This window comes from Labeo rohita, chromosome 24 (genome assembly GCF_022985175.1).
Source record: "Labeo rohita strain BAU-BD-2019 chromosome 24, IGBB_LRoh.1.0, whole genome shotgun sequence".
In the NCBI taxonomy this organism is placed as follows: Eukaryota; Metazoa; Chordata; class Actinopteri; order Cypriniformes; family Cyprinidae; genus Labeo; species Labeo rohita.
The window spans coordinates 16,649,425-16,666,446 of NC_066892.1; the positions used below are offsets into that span (position 1 = coordinate 16,649,425).

General features: G+C 37.0%; 3 protein-coding genes across 4 annotated transcripts; 2 read left to right on the forward strand and 1 right to left on the reverse strand.

The window, feature by feature from the left end:
- Positions 1-66: 66 nt before the first annotated feature.
- Positions 67-4,957, forward strand: c8g (complement component 8, gamma polypeptide). The gene is made up of 7 exons (XM_051097918.1): positions 67-347; positions 546-682; positions 2,950-3,020; positions 3,821-3,928; positions 4,041-4,142; positions 4,217-4,246; positions 4,867-4,957. Exons 1-7 carry the CDS (start codon positions 177-179, stop codon positions 4,875-4,877), a joined length of 630 nt encoding a protein of 209 aa, XP_050953875.1. The 5' UTR covers positions 67-176; the 3' UTR covers positions 4,878-4,957.
- Positions 4,958-6,120: 1,163 nt separating this feature from the next.
- LOC127155595 (lipocalin) lies at positions 6,121-7,572 on the forward strand. Its single transcript, XM_051097920.1, has 6 exons — positions 6,121-6,293; positions 6,611-6,750; positions 6,850-6,929; positions 7,016-7,129; positions 7,219-7,320; positions 7,411-7,572. The coding sequence occupies exons 1-6, from the start codon at positions 6,198-6,200 to the stop codon at positions 7,428-7,430; spliced, it is 552 nt and encodes a 183-aa protein (XP_050953877.1). The 5' UTR covers positions 6,121-6,197; the 3' UTR covers positions 7,431-7,572.
- A 178-nt stretch (positions 7,573-7,750) lies between these two features.
- On the reverse strand, positions 7,751-16,934 carry zfx (zinc finger protein X-linked). Of its 2 annotated transcripts, XM_051097915.1 has the most exons (9): positions 16,761-16,933; positions 14,826-14,924; positions 14,415-14,729; positions 13,107-13,259; positions 12,359-12,496; positions 12,152-12,286; positions 11,715-11,783; positions 10,750-10,899; positions 7,751-10,146 (listed from the first exon to the last, which is right to left on the reverse strand). In XM_051097915.1, the coding sequence occupies exons 2-9, from the start codon at positions 14,890-14,892 to the stop codon at positions 8,912-8,914; spliced, it is 2,262 nt and encodes a 753-aa protein (XP_050953872.1). In that variant the 5' UTR covers positions 14,893-14,924; positions 16,761-16,933; the 3' UTR covers positions 7,751-8,911. The 2 variants fall into 2 exon arrangements, with proteins under 2 accessions (XP_050953872.1, XP_050953873.1); XM_051097916.1 differs by lacking the exon at positions 11,715-11,783 and having other exon boundaries at positions 16,761-16,934.
- Between the last annotated feature and the right edge of the window lie 88 nt (positions 16,935-17,022).

Genomic DNA, 17,022 nt, shown 5'->3' on the forward strand with positions numbered 1-17,022 from the left:
GTATTTGTGTGGGTTTGTCAATGAGTTAATGATAAACCTGAGAAGAGGGTCATCATCCGAATCCGTATTTGGCAACACTTGACAGTTGACTGACTCTTATTATCAAACTTCTAACAGAGCTGCCGGGTTGGTATAAAGGGTTTTAATAAATCAGCGCTTTAAAAATAACCGATTTAATGATTCGCTTCTGGCTGCATTTGTTCTTTGTGCTCGCGTGGCTCGGTTTCTGGGAGCCTGCCGAGGCACGAAGAGCACGGTTTAAACCAATACCTCCGAAGCCAAAGAAATCCGACGCAGAACAGGCTATTGAAAAACTAGCTCCAGTTCAGAACATCAACATTGATCAGGTATATTTCAACATCCTTCATGTCAAAGCATTGTCAGAAGTTAATTCGTTTTGGCACAATGAATATGGGTGAACATTATTCTTACTGATAGGCCATTAATCTTGTTTCAACAGACGGCAGATATTTTGATCATAAATGCACGCATAGTTTGTTGCAGAATGATTTTACACTGTCTGATGAGAAACTCATTCTTTCTAGATGAGTGGGAAGTGGTACCTGCTTACTGTGGCATCACGGTGTAAGAATCTTCTGGAGAGCGGTTTCAAAGTGGAGAGCACGACTGTCACTTGGACTGTCACTGGTGACATGGTGTCAGTAAGCACTGTGAGAAAACTGTGAGTACTGGTTGAGCCACAAGAGGGAGCGTTTTACTCACTGCATTTAAGACTTGCCGGTTTATCTTGGTTCACTTTATAAAATGTGACACTGGACCACAAAACCAGACTCTTAGGTAGTACGGGTATATTTGTAGCAATAGCCAAAAATGCATTGTATGGGTCAAAATGTTCAGTTTTTCTTTTATGCCAAAAATCATTAGGATATTAAGTAGATGATATTCCATGAAGATATTTTTTAAAAAAACTTATTTTTTAAAAGATTTATTTTTGGCGTTGTATTGATAGGACAGTAGAGAGACAGCAAATTAAGTGGGAGAGAGGGGGGATGGGATCTGGAAAAGTCCGCAAGAATGGATTCGAACACGGGACGCCCGAAGCGCAACAGCGCTGTATATTGACTCACTGCCCACGAGGCTATCGGCGCAGAACCAGAGCATAATTTTTGATTAGTAATATGCATTGGTAAGAACTTCATTTGGACAGCCTTCAAGGTGATTTTCTCAATTTTTTTCCCCCCTCAGATTCCAGATTTTCAAATAGTTGTATCTCGGCCAAATATTGTCCTATCCTAACAAACATACAGCAATGGGATGCATATTTATTTTGCTTTCAGGTGATGTATAAAGCTCAGTTTAAAAAACCTGGCCCTTATGCATGGTTTTGTGGTCCAGGGTCACATATAGTTAGTTTTACCCAAATACTGGCCCCTAATTACCTTAATTAAATTAAATTACATTAAAACCAATTACATTGGTTATGAGAAGGCTGGAAACCTCAGGTGAACAGGGTACAAAAATTAACTAACAGATATCACCATACTTTCCAGGTGATTGATTACATTATGAATTGCAAACACTTTTTTTGTATTACAAGTTTTCTGGTATGCTATGCCTATATATGCAAATGAGGTATTATCTAATTAAATATGCACAGCTTTGCATACATTTCTAGAACGAAACATCTGAACCCTGGAGACAGCCAGGATCAAAATTTTATTGACATGTTTAAGTCATATTTGAGTTTTTTTAACAGAGGATTTTTCTCTTTTTATTGCTCTCTCTGAAAACTGTCAACATTCAGAAGAAAAAAAAGAACATGTTCACCATTTAGTTTAAAATCAAGCCAAATCAAAGAACAAACTCCACTGTAAAAACCTTTAGATTATAGATAGGAATAAAACTGTGACGTTTGGTGTATGTGTTACTAAAGTGATAAAGATATGTGTTGTAATTGAAATCTACAGACACAAATAGATAAGTGCAATAAAATAAACACTTCAATGTTTAATTTGGATGTTTTCTTCCACTTTTTTTTTCCAAGTTCGTCAGGCGGTGAAATGCTTATAATACTAATAAATCAAACATTCCTAAACAGTGAGAATTCTTAGTAAGTTATGATGATAGTGTACCATAGTGTGTGTATTACTAAATTGCACAGGCAGGCCATGATTTATTATGTAACCCAAAAAGTCCCCTTTGGCAACTTGTACAGACTATCATATAATTACAGCTGATGTAAGCAAAAGCAAAAGCATTGGATGATCAAGATACAGCTTGCTTTGTCAGTTTTTTTTTTCATGAGTATTTTTATTTTTTATGAGTTATATTTAAATCACTAAGAAATGTCTATATATGTCTATATGGGTCATTCTACAGATTTAGTTCAAAGTCAGAGTTGGAAACGTCTTGGAAAAAGACGTTTTTGTCACTACTGAAAGACAGTAATATATAATTAAGAAGGGTTATATTACATTTATTCTATTGTTGTATTTTCAATCCAATTTTTCTTTGTAAAATGCAAGAAATGGATCATACCAATTTCAAAGTTAAGGATTCATTCGTTTAAATTTACACTGAACCAAAAATTATCATAACATCTTACTTGATAATTCAGTATAGTTTATTTTTGACAAAACATCCTATGTTTTGGTAGTGACAGCACATTTTCGGTAGTTTGGTAGCAATCACATCACATTACAAATTTTAACCCACATACGAAAACATTACTAAAACACACTAAAACACACACAAAAAAATCATTTTCATAAGTTTAAATTTAGGGGTTAGGGTTTGGGACAGCCACCTCCCAATTGCAAGTACCCACTAAATTATGATTTTATATATATTACTGACATTTTAAATACTATTGTGATTTTAAATAGATAATAAAATGGTCTTAGTAAACATCTAAGATTTGAATACTTAAGTGCTTTTTAAATGTGTTTAACTTGTGTGCTCATCCATTTTGTTTTTTCCCAACGTTAGCAATTTTGAGTGCTGGGAGATCAAACAGAACTACATGAAAACAAAGACCCCTGGCCAACTGCTTTTCAAAGGTAGGTATCTGGTGACGACTAAACCACACTGACCACCAGACCAGGGTTCAAAGCCTGTCATTCATACCACTATCTAAACTGATGGCTCTTCTTTGTTGGGAAATGCTCCCTGACCTGGACTGACAGTTGATATGCAAAAGAGATTTTATAATCTTCACAAGATTTTAAAGGTTTGAAAATCAAAAAGTACTGAGTATTAGTCAACATACATAACTATAGGGATATGATTAGGGTTTGGTTTAAATTTTCTTGTAAACAATTATGCAAAACCTTGTAAGTACATGTACTATCTGGACAAATACATTAAATCCAGCATGTAATTGAACACTTTAGACACTGCATTTGCAGCAACATATTTGCAAAATGATGCTATAAGATTTTAGACAATTTTATCTTTATAGCCATCAGGTTCACTCAGGTGTTCTAGCTGAGTTCCATTAAGTTTGACATACAGAAAGTGTCCAAATACTTTATAGTTACTGTTTGTTTAAATCACATTCTTAAAAATAAAGGTGCTTCACAATGCCATAGAAGAACCTTCTTGTCTAAACAGTTCCATAAAGAACCTTTAACATCTGAAGAACCTTTCTGTTCCACAAAAGGTTCTTTGTGATAAATAAGGTTCTTAAGATTCTAAAAAGGTAAGCAAGAAATGGTTCTTTAAAGAACCTTAGACTGAATGGTTCTTTGTGGAACCAAAAATGGTTCTTCTATGGCATCGCTTAAAGAACCTTTTGAAGCACCTTTAGTTTTAAGAGTGTAATACAACGGCGTTAAATAATGTCAGATTCCTTATGCAGGTAAGAGACCTGCTGAGAATGTGGACATAATGGTTCTTGAGACGGACTACAGCTCATATGCTATGGTGGCTTTTAAGAGAGCAGGGAAAATTACCATGAAACTATATGGTAGGTGTTCTATAGTCTCTATTTTAAACTTCTTACACCCACCTTTTAGTGTCACAATGGCACCACTGAGGAAAAAAGCACTGTTTTAATCAAATTTTTATTCGTTTGAAAGGACGGTCCAGTGAGGTGCCAGATAATATAGTGGATAAATTTGAGGATCGTGCAAAAATTTTTAATTTGGGATTGGACGTAACCTTCCAGTATCCTGACTATGGTGAGAAAAATGGACAAGTTAGGCTATAATAAAACCAGTGATGAATACTTTTTTAATTCGAGGCTCTTTTCCAGGGTTCTGCGAGTCCACAGAAAAGGTTCTGGGTAAGATGTACATTTGTTTGTTTTACATCAGCGTAATGTTTAATTAACTAACATTTTCAGAACGACATGTATTGTTAAGAAATGTAATAACTGTTACATTCTAAACAACGCACTGCTGATTCTAATATCATATTCGCGCACGTTTATTTTAATGATTCAAACCGTTCGTTTTAATAATTCAAATGAACCGATTCGTAAAGCGTATATAAATACTCTGCATTAATGGAGGACACTGACACAACATGAAACACATTCGAAAACAGAGCATAAAATGTTTAACTAAATATTTATTTCACTACGTGCAATAACATGGCAGTAACACAGCTGTGCGAACTGATTCGTGTGAATCGTTTAAAAGAACCATTTAGAACGAATCGGACTTCTCGACTGCTCGGTGCTGTTGCTTGGTGTTAGGCAACATTTACTGATTGGCTGAAAGGAATTTTTCATCTACCAGAAAGAGCCAATCCGGCCATTTGTGCATCTCCTGCTTGTGTTAGAATCACGTTTTCTGTTTTAAAACCATGTGTTGCTAAACTTGCATAACTTAAATTAGGTTTTGTAACACTTAGAAACTGTATAATTTTGCAACCTAACACTATCTTTGCTTTGTCCACCAGATTTGACTTAAGACTGACTGGCCAGCATCTTGTGAGCACTCTGAGAAATGCTTGTGCTAAGAATTGCACCAATAAAGTTATTTCAAGGTTTTATGTGTTTTAAAATTGCATTTTCTAGTTTGAGCATGAACAACAGATAGTGAGAAAAGTGCATCCCCTAATGTTTATTTTTTGGTTACATCCTTGCTAATAAGCATCTAAAGTGGTGATTTTCCTCAAGCTATTCTAGATGCAACAAAAAAAAGCACTTATAAAACAAGGCAAAGTCAGCTTGATGAGGTTAGTGTGGTTTGTGATGTAACCCTCACAACAAGCCTCTGCCTGCCCACCCTTTTAGAGTTACACAACACAAAGGGGTAAACATGTTACATATCCAACATTCCAAAAGATGTCCTAAGGAAATCATTTTCTGATGGAATAACATCTAACGCAGAAATGAACTAGTTTTAACTCAAAACGGCTATTTGCTGCAACTCTCACAGCTGCTGCACAAGAGATTAATTTGGAGAGAATGCATTTTGATAATTTGCTTTACAGTTTATAACAAACACATTTATAGCCTTATGACTTACCATCTTCTCCAGTCTACACTACCATTTAAAAGTTTGGCCTCAGTAAGATTTTTAAAAATAATTTAATTCATCAAGCATGCTTTAAATTAATCAAAAGTGACAGTAAAGACGTAAAAAGGTTATTAAACACTTCTGTTTTAAATAAATGCTGTTCTTTTGAACTTTCTATTCATCAAAGACACCTGAAATATGGTTTACACACACACACACACACACACACACACAAAAACATTAATATGTTTGTTGAGCAGCAAATCAGCATATTTGAATGATTTCTGAAGGACCATGTGACACTGAAGACTGGAGTATTGATGCCGAAAATTCAGCTTTGCCTTCGCAGGAATAATTTACGTTTGAAAGTATATTAAAATAGAAAACTGTTGTTTTAAATCATAATATATTTACTGTATTTTGGTCAAATAAATGCAGCATGGATGAGCAATAAAAAACGTCTTTCAAAAACATAATTGTATTGCATAGAGGCCAAACAGGGTCACCACTTCTGAGGGTCATAAAAGCATCAAAAATACCCTCAAACACCCACATATACCTGGAAAAATCCACACGTGTCTGTTGCAAGTTGTGTAACGACTGCAATTATCATTCCTGCTGTGTCTTTGGTGGTGGGAGGGACTCAAGGAAGGAGGGTTTTGGGGGGGCTCAACCGAGGATAAAACAGGGGCTGCCTTTCGTCTCCTCTACTCAGCCACCTTTGCCTTCTGAACTGCATACAGAGAGAGAACCTACACTTCTACAGCCATGACGACCGTCGTATTGAAGATGCTGTGCGTTCTGCTCTGTGCAGTGTTCGCCTCTGCTGATGTCATGCCCATGACTGACTTCGACCTGGAACAGGTAAGAAATGAATATGCACAGGCATTTACATTGAAGTTGTACTGTAAAATACTAAAAATGAAAGCTCTGAAGTGTTATCAGTGAGTTTTAGGGATATTCTCAGGTTTGAAAATGTTCAGTGCTATCAGTGATTACATGAAGAACCTTTCATGGAATCATTCCATTCTTTAAAGTGGGAAAAGGTTCTTTGTTCTCACAATAGGAAAAAAATGGTTCTTTATAGAAGCAGAATGGTTCTTTGGCATCACTGTAAAAAAACATGTTAGAACTTTTATTTTTTAAGGAGTGTTGGTCTAAAATAGTTATATTTGTTGCAGATGGGAGGAAAGTGGTATCTCATTGGCTTTGCTACAAATGCAAAATGGTTTGTCAGTCACAAAGATGACATGAAAATGGGAACTGCCATGATGACGCCTACAGAGGACGGAGATCTTGATATCAGTTACACTAACATGAAGTAAGCTCAAGACTTTATAGTGTTCAAGAAGAGTTTTGACATTCTAAATGCTCTCATAATCGCAAAAGAATAACTTAAACTCCTTAATTTGTTTTTCAGGACTGATGGTACCTGCTGGAGAATGACACACCTCGCGAAGAAAACCGAGACTCCGGGACGTTTTCTCTTCTACAGCCAGCGTAAGACGTCCTGCTTTTGCGAATGCTAATTTAACTAATTTCGCTAAAAATTGCTAATGCTCAAATTGTTGTTCCTTTGTCCTCAGGTTGGGGAAATGACAACGACATGCGTGTGGTTGATGCCAAATTTGATGAGTACGCTCTCGTTCACACCATCAAGACCAAGGGAGGCGTTTCTGAGATTCTCAACAAATTCTACAGTAAGAGTTCGTTTTGTCTAAATGATAGAACTTAGCTGAAACATTTCATTACGTAAACGCGAAACTGACTCTGAACGTGTCATTAACAGGTCGTACTACAGAAATTACTGACGACTTGAAAGAAAAGTTTAGGCAGTTCTCTGTGGACACCGGCATCCTTGAGGAAAACATCGTCATGCTGCCACCAAACGGTACGTTTTAAGATTTTAACCAATCCTCAGTGTCATATTTTATTTTTAAATAATCAGAATTTTCACTAATTTGTACCTGTTGTTTTACAGGAGAATGCTCAGTTGCCTAAACGTCTCAAAGACAAAAAGACAAAGACAACTTCAGCTGGTCTGATCATTTCACCTGAGAAACTGATGTGAATTCGCTGGCCCTCTTGTCTGCTAGGTTTTTGTCTCTCATTTTGTATGGAAACATCAGTTTTGTTTTTGCCTTATACACGTTGTGCTCACGATGACAAACCAATTTGCAACTACTCTTCCAAAGGACGTCTCAATCAGGGGGACAGAAACCAAATGATGCATTTGAACTCAGTTCTTGACGTTTCTGTATTGATGTGTCAGTTTTTATTTTCCTGTAAATGTCAAACGTTTCATAACCCATATGGCATACCTGGTTTTGTTTACTGCTGTTAGATTAAATTGGTTTACAAACGAGAAACGCTGGTGTGATTTATTCAGATTGCCCATTTGCATGTCATTTCATCTTGAAAAATAAAAAAAAAATAAAATACTATTTGGACACAAAATACTGTTTATTACTTCTGTATTTACAAATATTTCATATACACATAACATAACATCTTTTAGAATCTCTTTATTCCAAATTATACATTTTCAGTATCTGTGTAAAAAATAAAATTTACCCTAAACGTCTTAATATAATAATAATAACAATAATAATAACAACAATAATTTGAGGGTGAGTTTTACAACAAACAGACCAAAAGCCAAACGGCCACATTCAAGAAATACCCAAGCATACTAGCGTCTAAATTAAAACAAATTTAGATTACCACCCATTCGGCTTGATTTAATGTCTCTTCGCGAGTCGAGTACTATTCGCAATATAATTTTGTTTATTGTAAATATTACCAAGAAACCCTGTCCTACATTAAATTCATATTCAGCTGTTATTAGTAAATCAATGAAAGATGGGTTTCCCAAAAGTCTAAACAGCTATTATCATCTCAAATTAAAACAAAGTTTTAGCAGCCACGGCATAATGTGAGTTTTCAGTTCACTTTAATTAGACATTCTGCTCATCCGAAGCTAAGAAACCAGTCGATAAAGCATTAGCACTGTAATTTAACGGACCTTTTCAAGGCTTTTTCCGAAATTTTGTACTTGTAAACGCATGTGCACAAACACCACAATCACCAAAGCTGTTCAAACATGTTTTGTGTAACATGCAATACAGGAGTCATAATTCAAATTTATATCCAGACGCTCCAACATAAAACACCCTTGATGGATTAGTATGCAAGTTTATCTATTTCCGCAATAATCTAAAGCTGGTCAGCTGATTTAGACACAAGAAAGGTTGATTTAACTTTTTAAAAAATGTGTCTTCAGAACATTACAGCAGTGTAACTTCCAACTGGACACTACATGTTTAGATTTTAGCTTTTTTCTCCATTTCCTTGCACTTTCAGCCTGACTGTACAATCTGGAATCCGAACAAGCTTCTAGTCGGCTTTCCAACGGTCAGCTTTTGGCCCTGAAGACCACAGCTACATCAGAGCTTTTCCTAATGGGTTTCCGATTGCAAAGATCACATGGAAGGCATTAGGTCTTTATGATGCCGCATAATGTGCTGATTCTTCTCCGACGGTCTGCGGAAGCCTTTCGAGCAGAAATCACATCGGTGAGGATAGTCTTTGGTGTGAATGGAAATCACATGCCTCTTGAAACCAGACGCGTCACCAGTGCTGTAGTCACAATACTGGCACTGGTACACCCGGCGTTCCCGGTGACCCTTAGACAAACCGGCGCCGCCCAAAATTTTCTTACCTCCATGAGCACCCAGTCCAAATGTCTTCTTAAGACCCTTTTTATCAGGGAACGCTTGCTGTTCTTTGGTGTGCACTGACAAAATATGCCGACTGAGAACAAACGGATCAGCGATTTTGAAATTGCAATGCCTACACTGGTGTAACTTCTTAGCCTTATGGGCGGCCGAGTGCTTTTTGAGCTCGGATGGCCGGTGGAAGCCTTTTCCACAGACTTCGCATTTATGTGGATAGTCTTTGGTGTGAACTGAAATGATGTGGCGCTTCAGGTCACTCGAATTTGAGCTTTTGTGATCACAGTGGGTGCACTGGTGTGTTTTGGCCTCCTCGTGTGTCAATCCGTGTTGTAACAGCTCATCCGGTTCGGCAAATGTTTGGAAACATCGGTCGCACTTATATGGCATCTCTTTGCTATGCTTGGTCTTAACGTGCGTCTTTAAATTAGACGAGTCGGCTGATTTGTAGTCGCAGTACAGGCAGGAGTACGGTTTTTCTCCGGTGTGTGTTCTCATGTGTTTTTTCAGCTCTGATGGATGTCGGAAACCTTTCCCACACTCCACACATATATGCGGGAAATTCTTACTGTGAACGGCAAGCAGGTGTCGGTTTAGAAGTCCTTGTTCTGCCGTTTCGTATTCGCAGAATTTGCATTTGTGCATTTTGGTTGTAGGTGGTGGAATCTGAATCTTGGATTCTCTGTGGTGGTGCTGCAGACGGTGAGAGAACAGCGCCGCCTGCTGGTGGAACTCTTTTCCGCAGACTTCACACTCGAATGGGGCTTTACTACTGAGGGTGTGGATCTCCATGTGGTTGTGGAGACTGGCTTTTTTGTTAGTGGTGAAATCACAGTCCGTGCACTGGTATTTCTTGCGGTTTACGACATCCTGATGGTGATTCTTGGTGTGGCGCTTGAGGAAACCACGCGACTTGAACTTCTTTCCACATAGCATGCAAGGGTACACCGTAAGAGGCTGGCCGTAAGGTCCAATGATGATTGCTAAAGTTGAAAAAGCAAACCAAAATGAATATAATATGCTGCAGTTGAAAGGTTTGGAGATTATTATCAAAGTTAAAAACTGCGGTGCTTCTTAGTATTAATATATTTTTCCATGATTCTTTAATAATTAGAAAGTTAAAAACATTTATTTGAAATACAAATCTAAATCTATATCTATATCTAGAGAAAATCATGAAAAAAACCCCCAAAAAATTCATTTTTCAGTCATTAATTACTCACCCTCATGTCGTTCCAAACCCGTAAGACCTTTGTTCATCTTTGAAACACAAAATAAGATATTTTTGATGAAATCTGAGAGCTTTCTGACCCTGTATAGACAGCAATGCAACTGACACGTTCAAGGACCAGAAAGGTAGTAAGGACATTGTTAAAATAGTCCACGTGACATCGGTGGTTCAACCTCCAATCAAGTCAAAAAGCTCCTGGATTTCATCAAAAATAACTTAATTTGTGTTCCCAAGATAAATGAAGGTCTCACGGGTTTGGAACTACATGAGGGTGAGTAATTCTTTGGGTGAACAGTCCCTTTAAATCCAAGAAAATATAAAAAACACTGAAAATTAAAATGTAGAAGAGATGTACCTGTTTGAACGTGACGAAGTTCAGAACGTTTTTTGCTCTTGTTCTTGCTTCGTTGACGACTGAGTCTTTCGATCATATCAGATTCATCAACGTGCAGTAAAGCACTAGCTGCTCCGTTCCTGTTCTCACAGCTTTCACTCTCCTCTCCACCTGACAGACATTACATCATATTTAAAGGTTATAATGAGAAACTGTCTTTCACAAACAAATTCGTACTGAAGATTAAAGATGTCTGTATTATTTAGGGTTTAATTAATAAACTATAACTCTGTAACAAATTTGGTTATTGACATACTCAATAAATCAGTTTAAATAAATGATTTCTCATGCAAATTAATTTAAAACGATTGCATATGTCCACTTCATAGTAGGAAAATTCCTTATTAGTTGAATGTACAAATGATTTAGGAGACATAATTTATGAAAATGATAGAACACATTTATATTTCTTTACTGCTCAAAACTGATGCGTTAAAGGGATAGTTTACCAAAAAATGAATATTACCCCATGATTTGCTTCCCCTCAAGCCATTCTACGTGTATATGACTTTTTTCTTTTAGACGAATACAATCTGAGTTATGTTAAAAAAAAAAAATGTACGGGTTCTTCCAAGCTTTATAATGGCAGTAAATGGGTGTTGAGGTTTTGAAGCAAAATAAAGTTCATATGCCCATCATAAATAGTGCTCCGCACGGCTCTGGGGAGTTAATGAAGGCCTTTTGTGAAGTGAATCGAGGCATTTGTGTGAAAAAAATATCCATATTTAAAACTGGCGTTCCAGTGAGAAGTGACGAACGCGTAAGTGCAGAGGAAAGAGTAAAACAAAACACCAGTCATGAATTAAAAGTACAAAATGAGGATTTGTAAAGAAAAATGATGGAGGATTTCGATATAAGACGAGAGGAGACTAGTTTTTCTTTGCTTTAAACAAAACTTGGTTCTCGTGAAACAAGCGTATTCTCACCAGAGCTTATGCTACGCCTCCGCCGTTCGTCATCCACTGGAATGCCACTCTCTCGTGAAGAAGCTGGATCTTTTTTTACACAAAAACATCAATTAACTTCAGAATGCCTTTATTAACTCACATGGAGCACTATTTTGCTTCAAAATCTCAACCACTATTCACTGCCATTATAAAGCCTGGAAGAGACAGGATTTTATATATATATATATATATATATATATATATATATATATATATATATATAAAACTCTAATTGTATTTGTTTGAATGAATAAAGTCATATACATATAACATGGTTTGAAAGGGAGAAAATCATGGGGAATTTTTTCAATTTTTAGGTGAACTATCCCTTTAAAGTGATATATATTGATTGTGGGAAAACACTGTGCAATACAACATTTGAATATGACCAAAAAATGTATAAGTGTTTCACTAACCGTAAGCAGCTGCCCAAGCCACAGGCATGAAGTCTTTGCTGAGTGACACATTTTCAATTGCCCGCTGAGCACTTCCAGGGTCCTCACCGCCCACCACTACTTCCATGTACACTTCATCTGTGATTTTAGCCACATCTGTTTGAGGAAAAACACATAGCATCATTGGATGAAACATTTTCATAACAAACCAACGGTAACGTGACTCACTGATGTCATCCTGGTTTTGATTGGCTTCATCCATTGACATGTACACCATCTTTTCCCTTATCGGCATTCCAGAGGAATCCACCAGCTCCACGGTTTCATCCACATCAAGCTCAGCGTCTCCTATGTCAACAGTGCCTCCTGTAAATAATCCATAAATCTATGAACACCAAATATATACATTAAAATAAAAAGTGTTTGAAATAAACTCTAATGAAAAGATTAGTTTGCCCAAAAATGAAAATTCAGTTCCAAACCTGTAAGATCTTCGTTTATCTTTGGAACACAAATTAAAATATTTTGGATGAAATCCACAAGTTTTCTGACCCTGCATAGACAGGAACGGTACTACCACGTTCCCAGAATGGTGGTAAAGACAAAGATACAATAGTGCATGTGACATCAGTGGTTCAACCGTAATTTTATGAAGCTATGAGAATAATTCTTGCGTGCAAAGAAAACAAAAATAACTTAATTCAACAATTCTTCTCTTCCACATCATTCTGTGCTACCATTTACGAGAGTATCGCAATGTTTCTGGGCCTGGTAGTATTGTTGCCGTCTATGCAGGGTCAGAAAGCTCTCGGATTTCATCAAAAACATCTTAATTTGTGTTCTGAAGATGAACAAAGGTCTTACAGGTTTGAAACTACATGAGGGTGAGTAATTAATGACAGAATTTTCATTTTTGGGTTAACTATACCTTCAAGTACAGCATCATGCTCCAGACTTGAATAAAGTTCTGACTCACCCAAGTCCTCCTCCTCTGGGTGAGCCTTGATGATGTACACTTTGATGACCTCTTGACCCTCATCATCCTTCTCCACATCCTCCGAGTCTTCTAAAGTGCCCTCAATAGTGACTTTAGCATCCTCATCCGAAACAACCTTTCCAGCCTCATCCACTGAAATAAAACCAAAACAGATGCTGACAAACAAGCAACATTCATATTCTTGCATCCTAAATATTGTATCATTAAATGGTGTAAAGAATAAAGCAAAAAGTCATGCTTTACATTTAGAATAATTGTTCATCTCACACTTTGACTTCCATTAATAATAGAGATCCATCAATTCTGATGACCACAGAAAAACATTCTGTCAACAAGTAATACAGTGTAAAAGTGCAGTCACACAGCGAAATTTGGGTGACATGATGGCAAAAAAGGTCCATTGTCTATTGTCAATCCAAGATGTTCACTTCTTTCTTCAGTCGAAAAGAACTTTAGGTTTTTGAGGAAAACGTTCCAGGATTTTTCTCCATATAGTGGACTTCAATGGGGGTCAGCAGGTTGAAGGTCCGAACTGCAGTTTCAGTGCAGCTGTAAAGGGCTCTACACAATCCCAGCTGGGAAATAAGGGTCTTACCTAGCAATGCGATCGGCCATTTTCTAAAAAAATACATATATATATATATATATATAAAAAAAATGTATACTTTTTAACCACGAATACTTGTCTTGAACTAGCTTGACTTCACACATTACGTAGTCACGTTGGAAAGGTCACTTGTGACGCAGATGGAAATACCAGCCCAGTGTTTACAAAGCTAATGTGCAAAGAAAGTCAAGCGGCCTTTACAAAAAAGGTAAAAAAACTATGTTGGACAGTTTTGAAGTTAAAGAAGAAAATGATATGGAGCTTTTCGCCCTACCCTACGTTTTTGAACTGAAGTACAAAGACGAAGAACCACGTGTGACCTTCCCAACTTGATTATGTAACACGTAAAGTCATAAATGCGCATCGCAGACGAATATTTGTGGTTTAAAAGTATAGAAATTTGTATTTTTTTAGAAAATAACCAATCGTTTCGCTAGATAAGACCCTTATTCCTCAGCTGGGATTGTGTAGAGCCCTTTGAAGTTTCACTGAAATGGCAATTTGGACCTTCAACCCGTTGATCCCCCATTGAAATCCACTATATGGAGAAAAATCCAAATCAGGAAATTGTAATTCAGGAGTGAACTAATCCATTAAAAGTAAACTGTTGAGTGAAAGTCATTAATATCCACAGATCCTTTTCAACAAATGCTCTATTCTGATTGGCTGAAGCCACTCACAAGAGATCATGAGGTAGTCTCCACAGGTGTCAGGATCCTCCTGTACCTGAGCGTCAGTCACCACATCAACCTGCAGTCCTTCCTCGTCCAGAGCCACATCATCGGGTGACATCACACAGGTCTCCACAGCGATGGTGCCAAGCGCTTCGTCATCATCTGTGCATGGCACGTACTCCGCCACCACATCCTCGATGGCTTCCTGGATGACCAGTTCCTCATGGGCGAGGCCGTGCACCGCGATCTTCTCACCCTCGACGTCAGACACCAGAACAGACTCCTGAAGTTCTACCACCACCTCGTCGTCTTCTCCGTCACCTTTTTAATGCAGAAGAACCCACAAATTCACACACTGAAGTCTTTACACTCATAAAACAACAATCTGAGAGGATTCATCAGTCGTTGTTTGCTTACCTGCCCCATGGAATATTATCTTGGGCTCATGGGAATGGAGACTGAGAGCCGTTACATCTTCATCCATTGTCTCCACCGGTCATCTGCATAATATAAGACCTACAGGAACAACATGCAAAAGGAAATGAAACTATTACAACACAGTTTACAGCAGTTTAACAGCAATTTACAGCAGAATTGTCTTTTTAGTGCTGTCAAACGATTAATTGCGATTGATCATGATTAATCACATCCAAAAGTTCTTGTTTACATAATATGTGTGTGTGTACTGTGTATATTTATTATGTATACTGTATATAAACACACACATGAATGTATATATTTAAAGAAAATATGTTATGTTTATATATTAAATATATGTATATATAATATAAATTACATAAATATAAATATGCATGTAAATATTTTCAAAATATGTATTTTTACTGTAATTGTATATATGTATATATAAATAATAAATATACAGTTACTTATATACTTTTCTTTTGGATGCGATTAATCGTGATTAATTGTTTGACAACACTAAACAGGATTAAACAATAGAGTGGGATATTACAAAAATGACCACAACATCACAAAAGAAAGTCATAAAATAGCCAGATTAAATATTAATATTTAATTTAGTTCCTTTCCATCACTAAAGCAATTTATTCCAGTTTACTCAAGTTATTCTTATGCAGTACTTTTTTTTATGTGTCTGGATATGTTGTATAAAATAATAAAAATTGTTTTTAAGATGGGAATCATTAAATCATTTTATTTAAATTGAATAACACGGCTAAACGTAAGCTATACCAAATCTCAAAATAAATATCTGTTTTTCAAACTATGCATCATAATATTGTGATCCATACATTTTCTTATTTTTAATTTATTTTGATAAAATTGTGTACAGTTTTAATAACTTTCATCATTTATCAGTTATAGGGCATAACATGAAAATAATTATAAAATGTGACTTTATATTGCATAAAACAGTACATTTTTTTAAAATAGAAATCATCAAATTATATTCAAATGGAATAATTTTAGCTTGCCATTTTGCAGATATTAAAATGATTAATACATCTGAGTACCTGATCATAACCACTGAATATTTCTCAAAGTCTGGTAGATGTATGTCAATATATTTTAAATTACAACAAGCAAAACTAAATATTTATATTGTAGTTTATTTCCATCACTAAAGCAATTTACCAGTTTACTAAAGTTATTCTGGTTATGCAGCACATTTTTATGTGTCTGGATATATTGTATAAAATAATAAATACAGCTGAGTACCTGATCATAACCTGTAATTATTTCTCAAATTCTGGTAGAAGCAACATACACATATTTATTTTCTAAGCTACAGGGCTCAAAAATACCCAGACAATAGGAATGACCTTATTATAATTCTAGCACAGCAACTGTAAGGCAAACAGGCTTCCATGAATCCCATAATCTGATACTGTAATGTAGTGTTGACGCTTCTATTCCCATCTGTGACAGTGCAAAGGGGCGTTCCCTCTCTGAGACTGAGACTCAAAGCCCCGCCCACTGTTATAAATAACCAGCCACGCCCCCTTCGCGATCATCGCCATTTTGAATAAATTAAAACAATCATCAAATCTCGTAAATATATACTTAAGTATCAGCACAAAGACATTAAATATGATCTGCAACACAATTATAGATTGCGTAATCCATCTGTACATGAAATCAATGCGTGGCTGCTTATGAATCAGTCGTGCGGGTCTTGAGAGTTCCGTCTCCGCGGCCTACTTTAGGCCTCTGAAGGCCGCGGCTCGGTGCTAACAAAGGCCTACGCGCCATTGCAACGACGTTAATCTCTCAAACGGATAAACACGCATTTCACTCGCACTCCAAAATATCGCATCAGATGCTAATTTAGCAAATATAAACTTTCATACCGTGTTAAACACCGCGGCCTACCTTTTGTATTTTTTTTGTTTGGTTTCCAAGGCCGTACGGGCTTCCTTCTCCCACCCCCAGACTCGGGCAGAACGCAGACGGGGCTCTTGTGTGAGTAGGGCGGGCCGCCGCAGAGCGCGGAGGGGAGGGGCCGAGTCTGATGCGCTCCGAGGCGCTGCAGCCTCCAGCTCCGCCGGCGATTACGCCGCCTTCAGAGGCGCACGTCACTGCCTCGGAGCCGCAGGAAAATGCGGAAGGAGTCTGAGACAAGTGGCCGCAACCC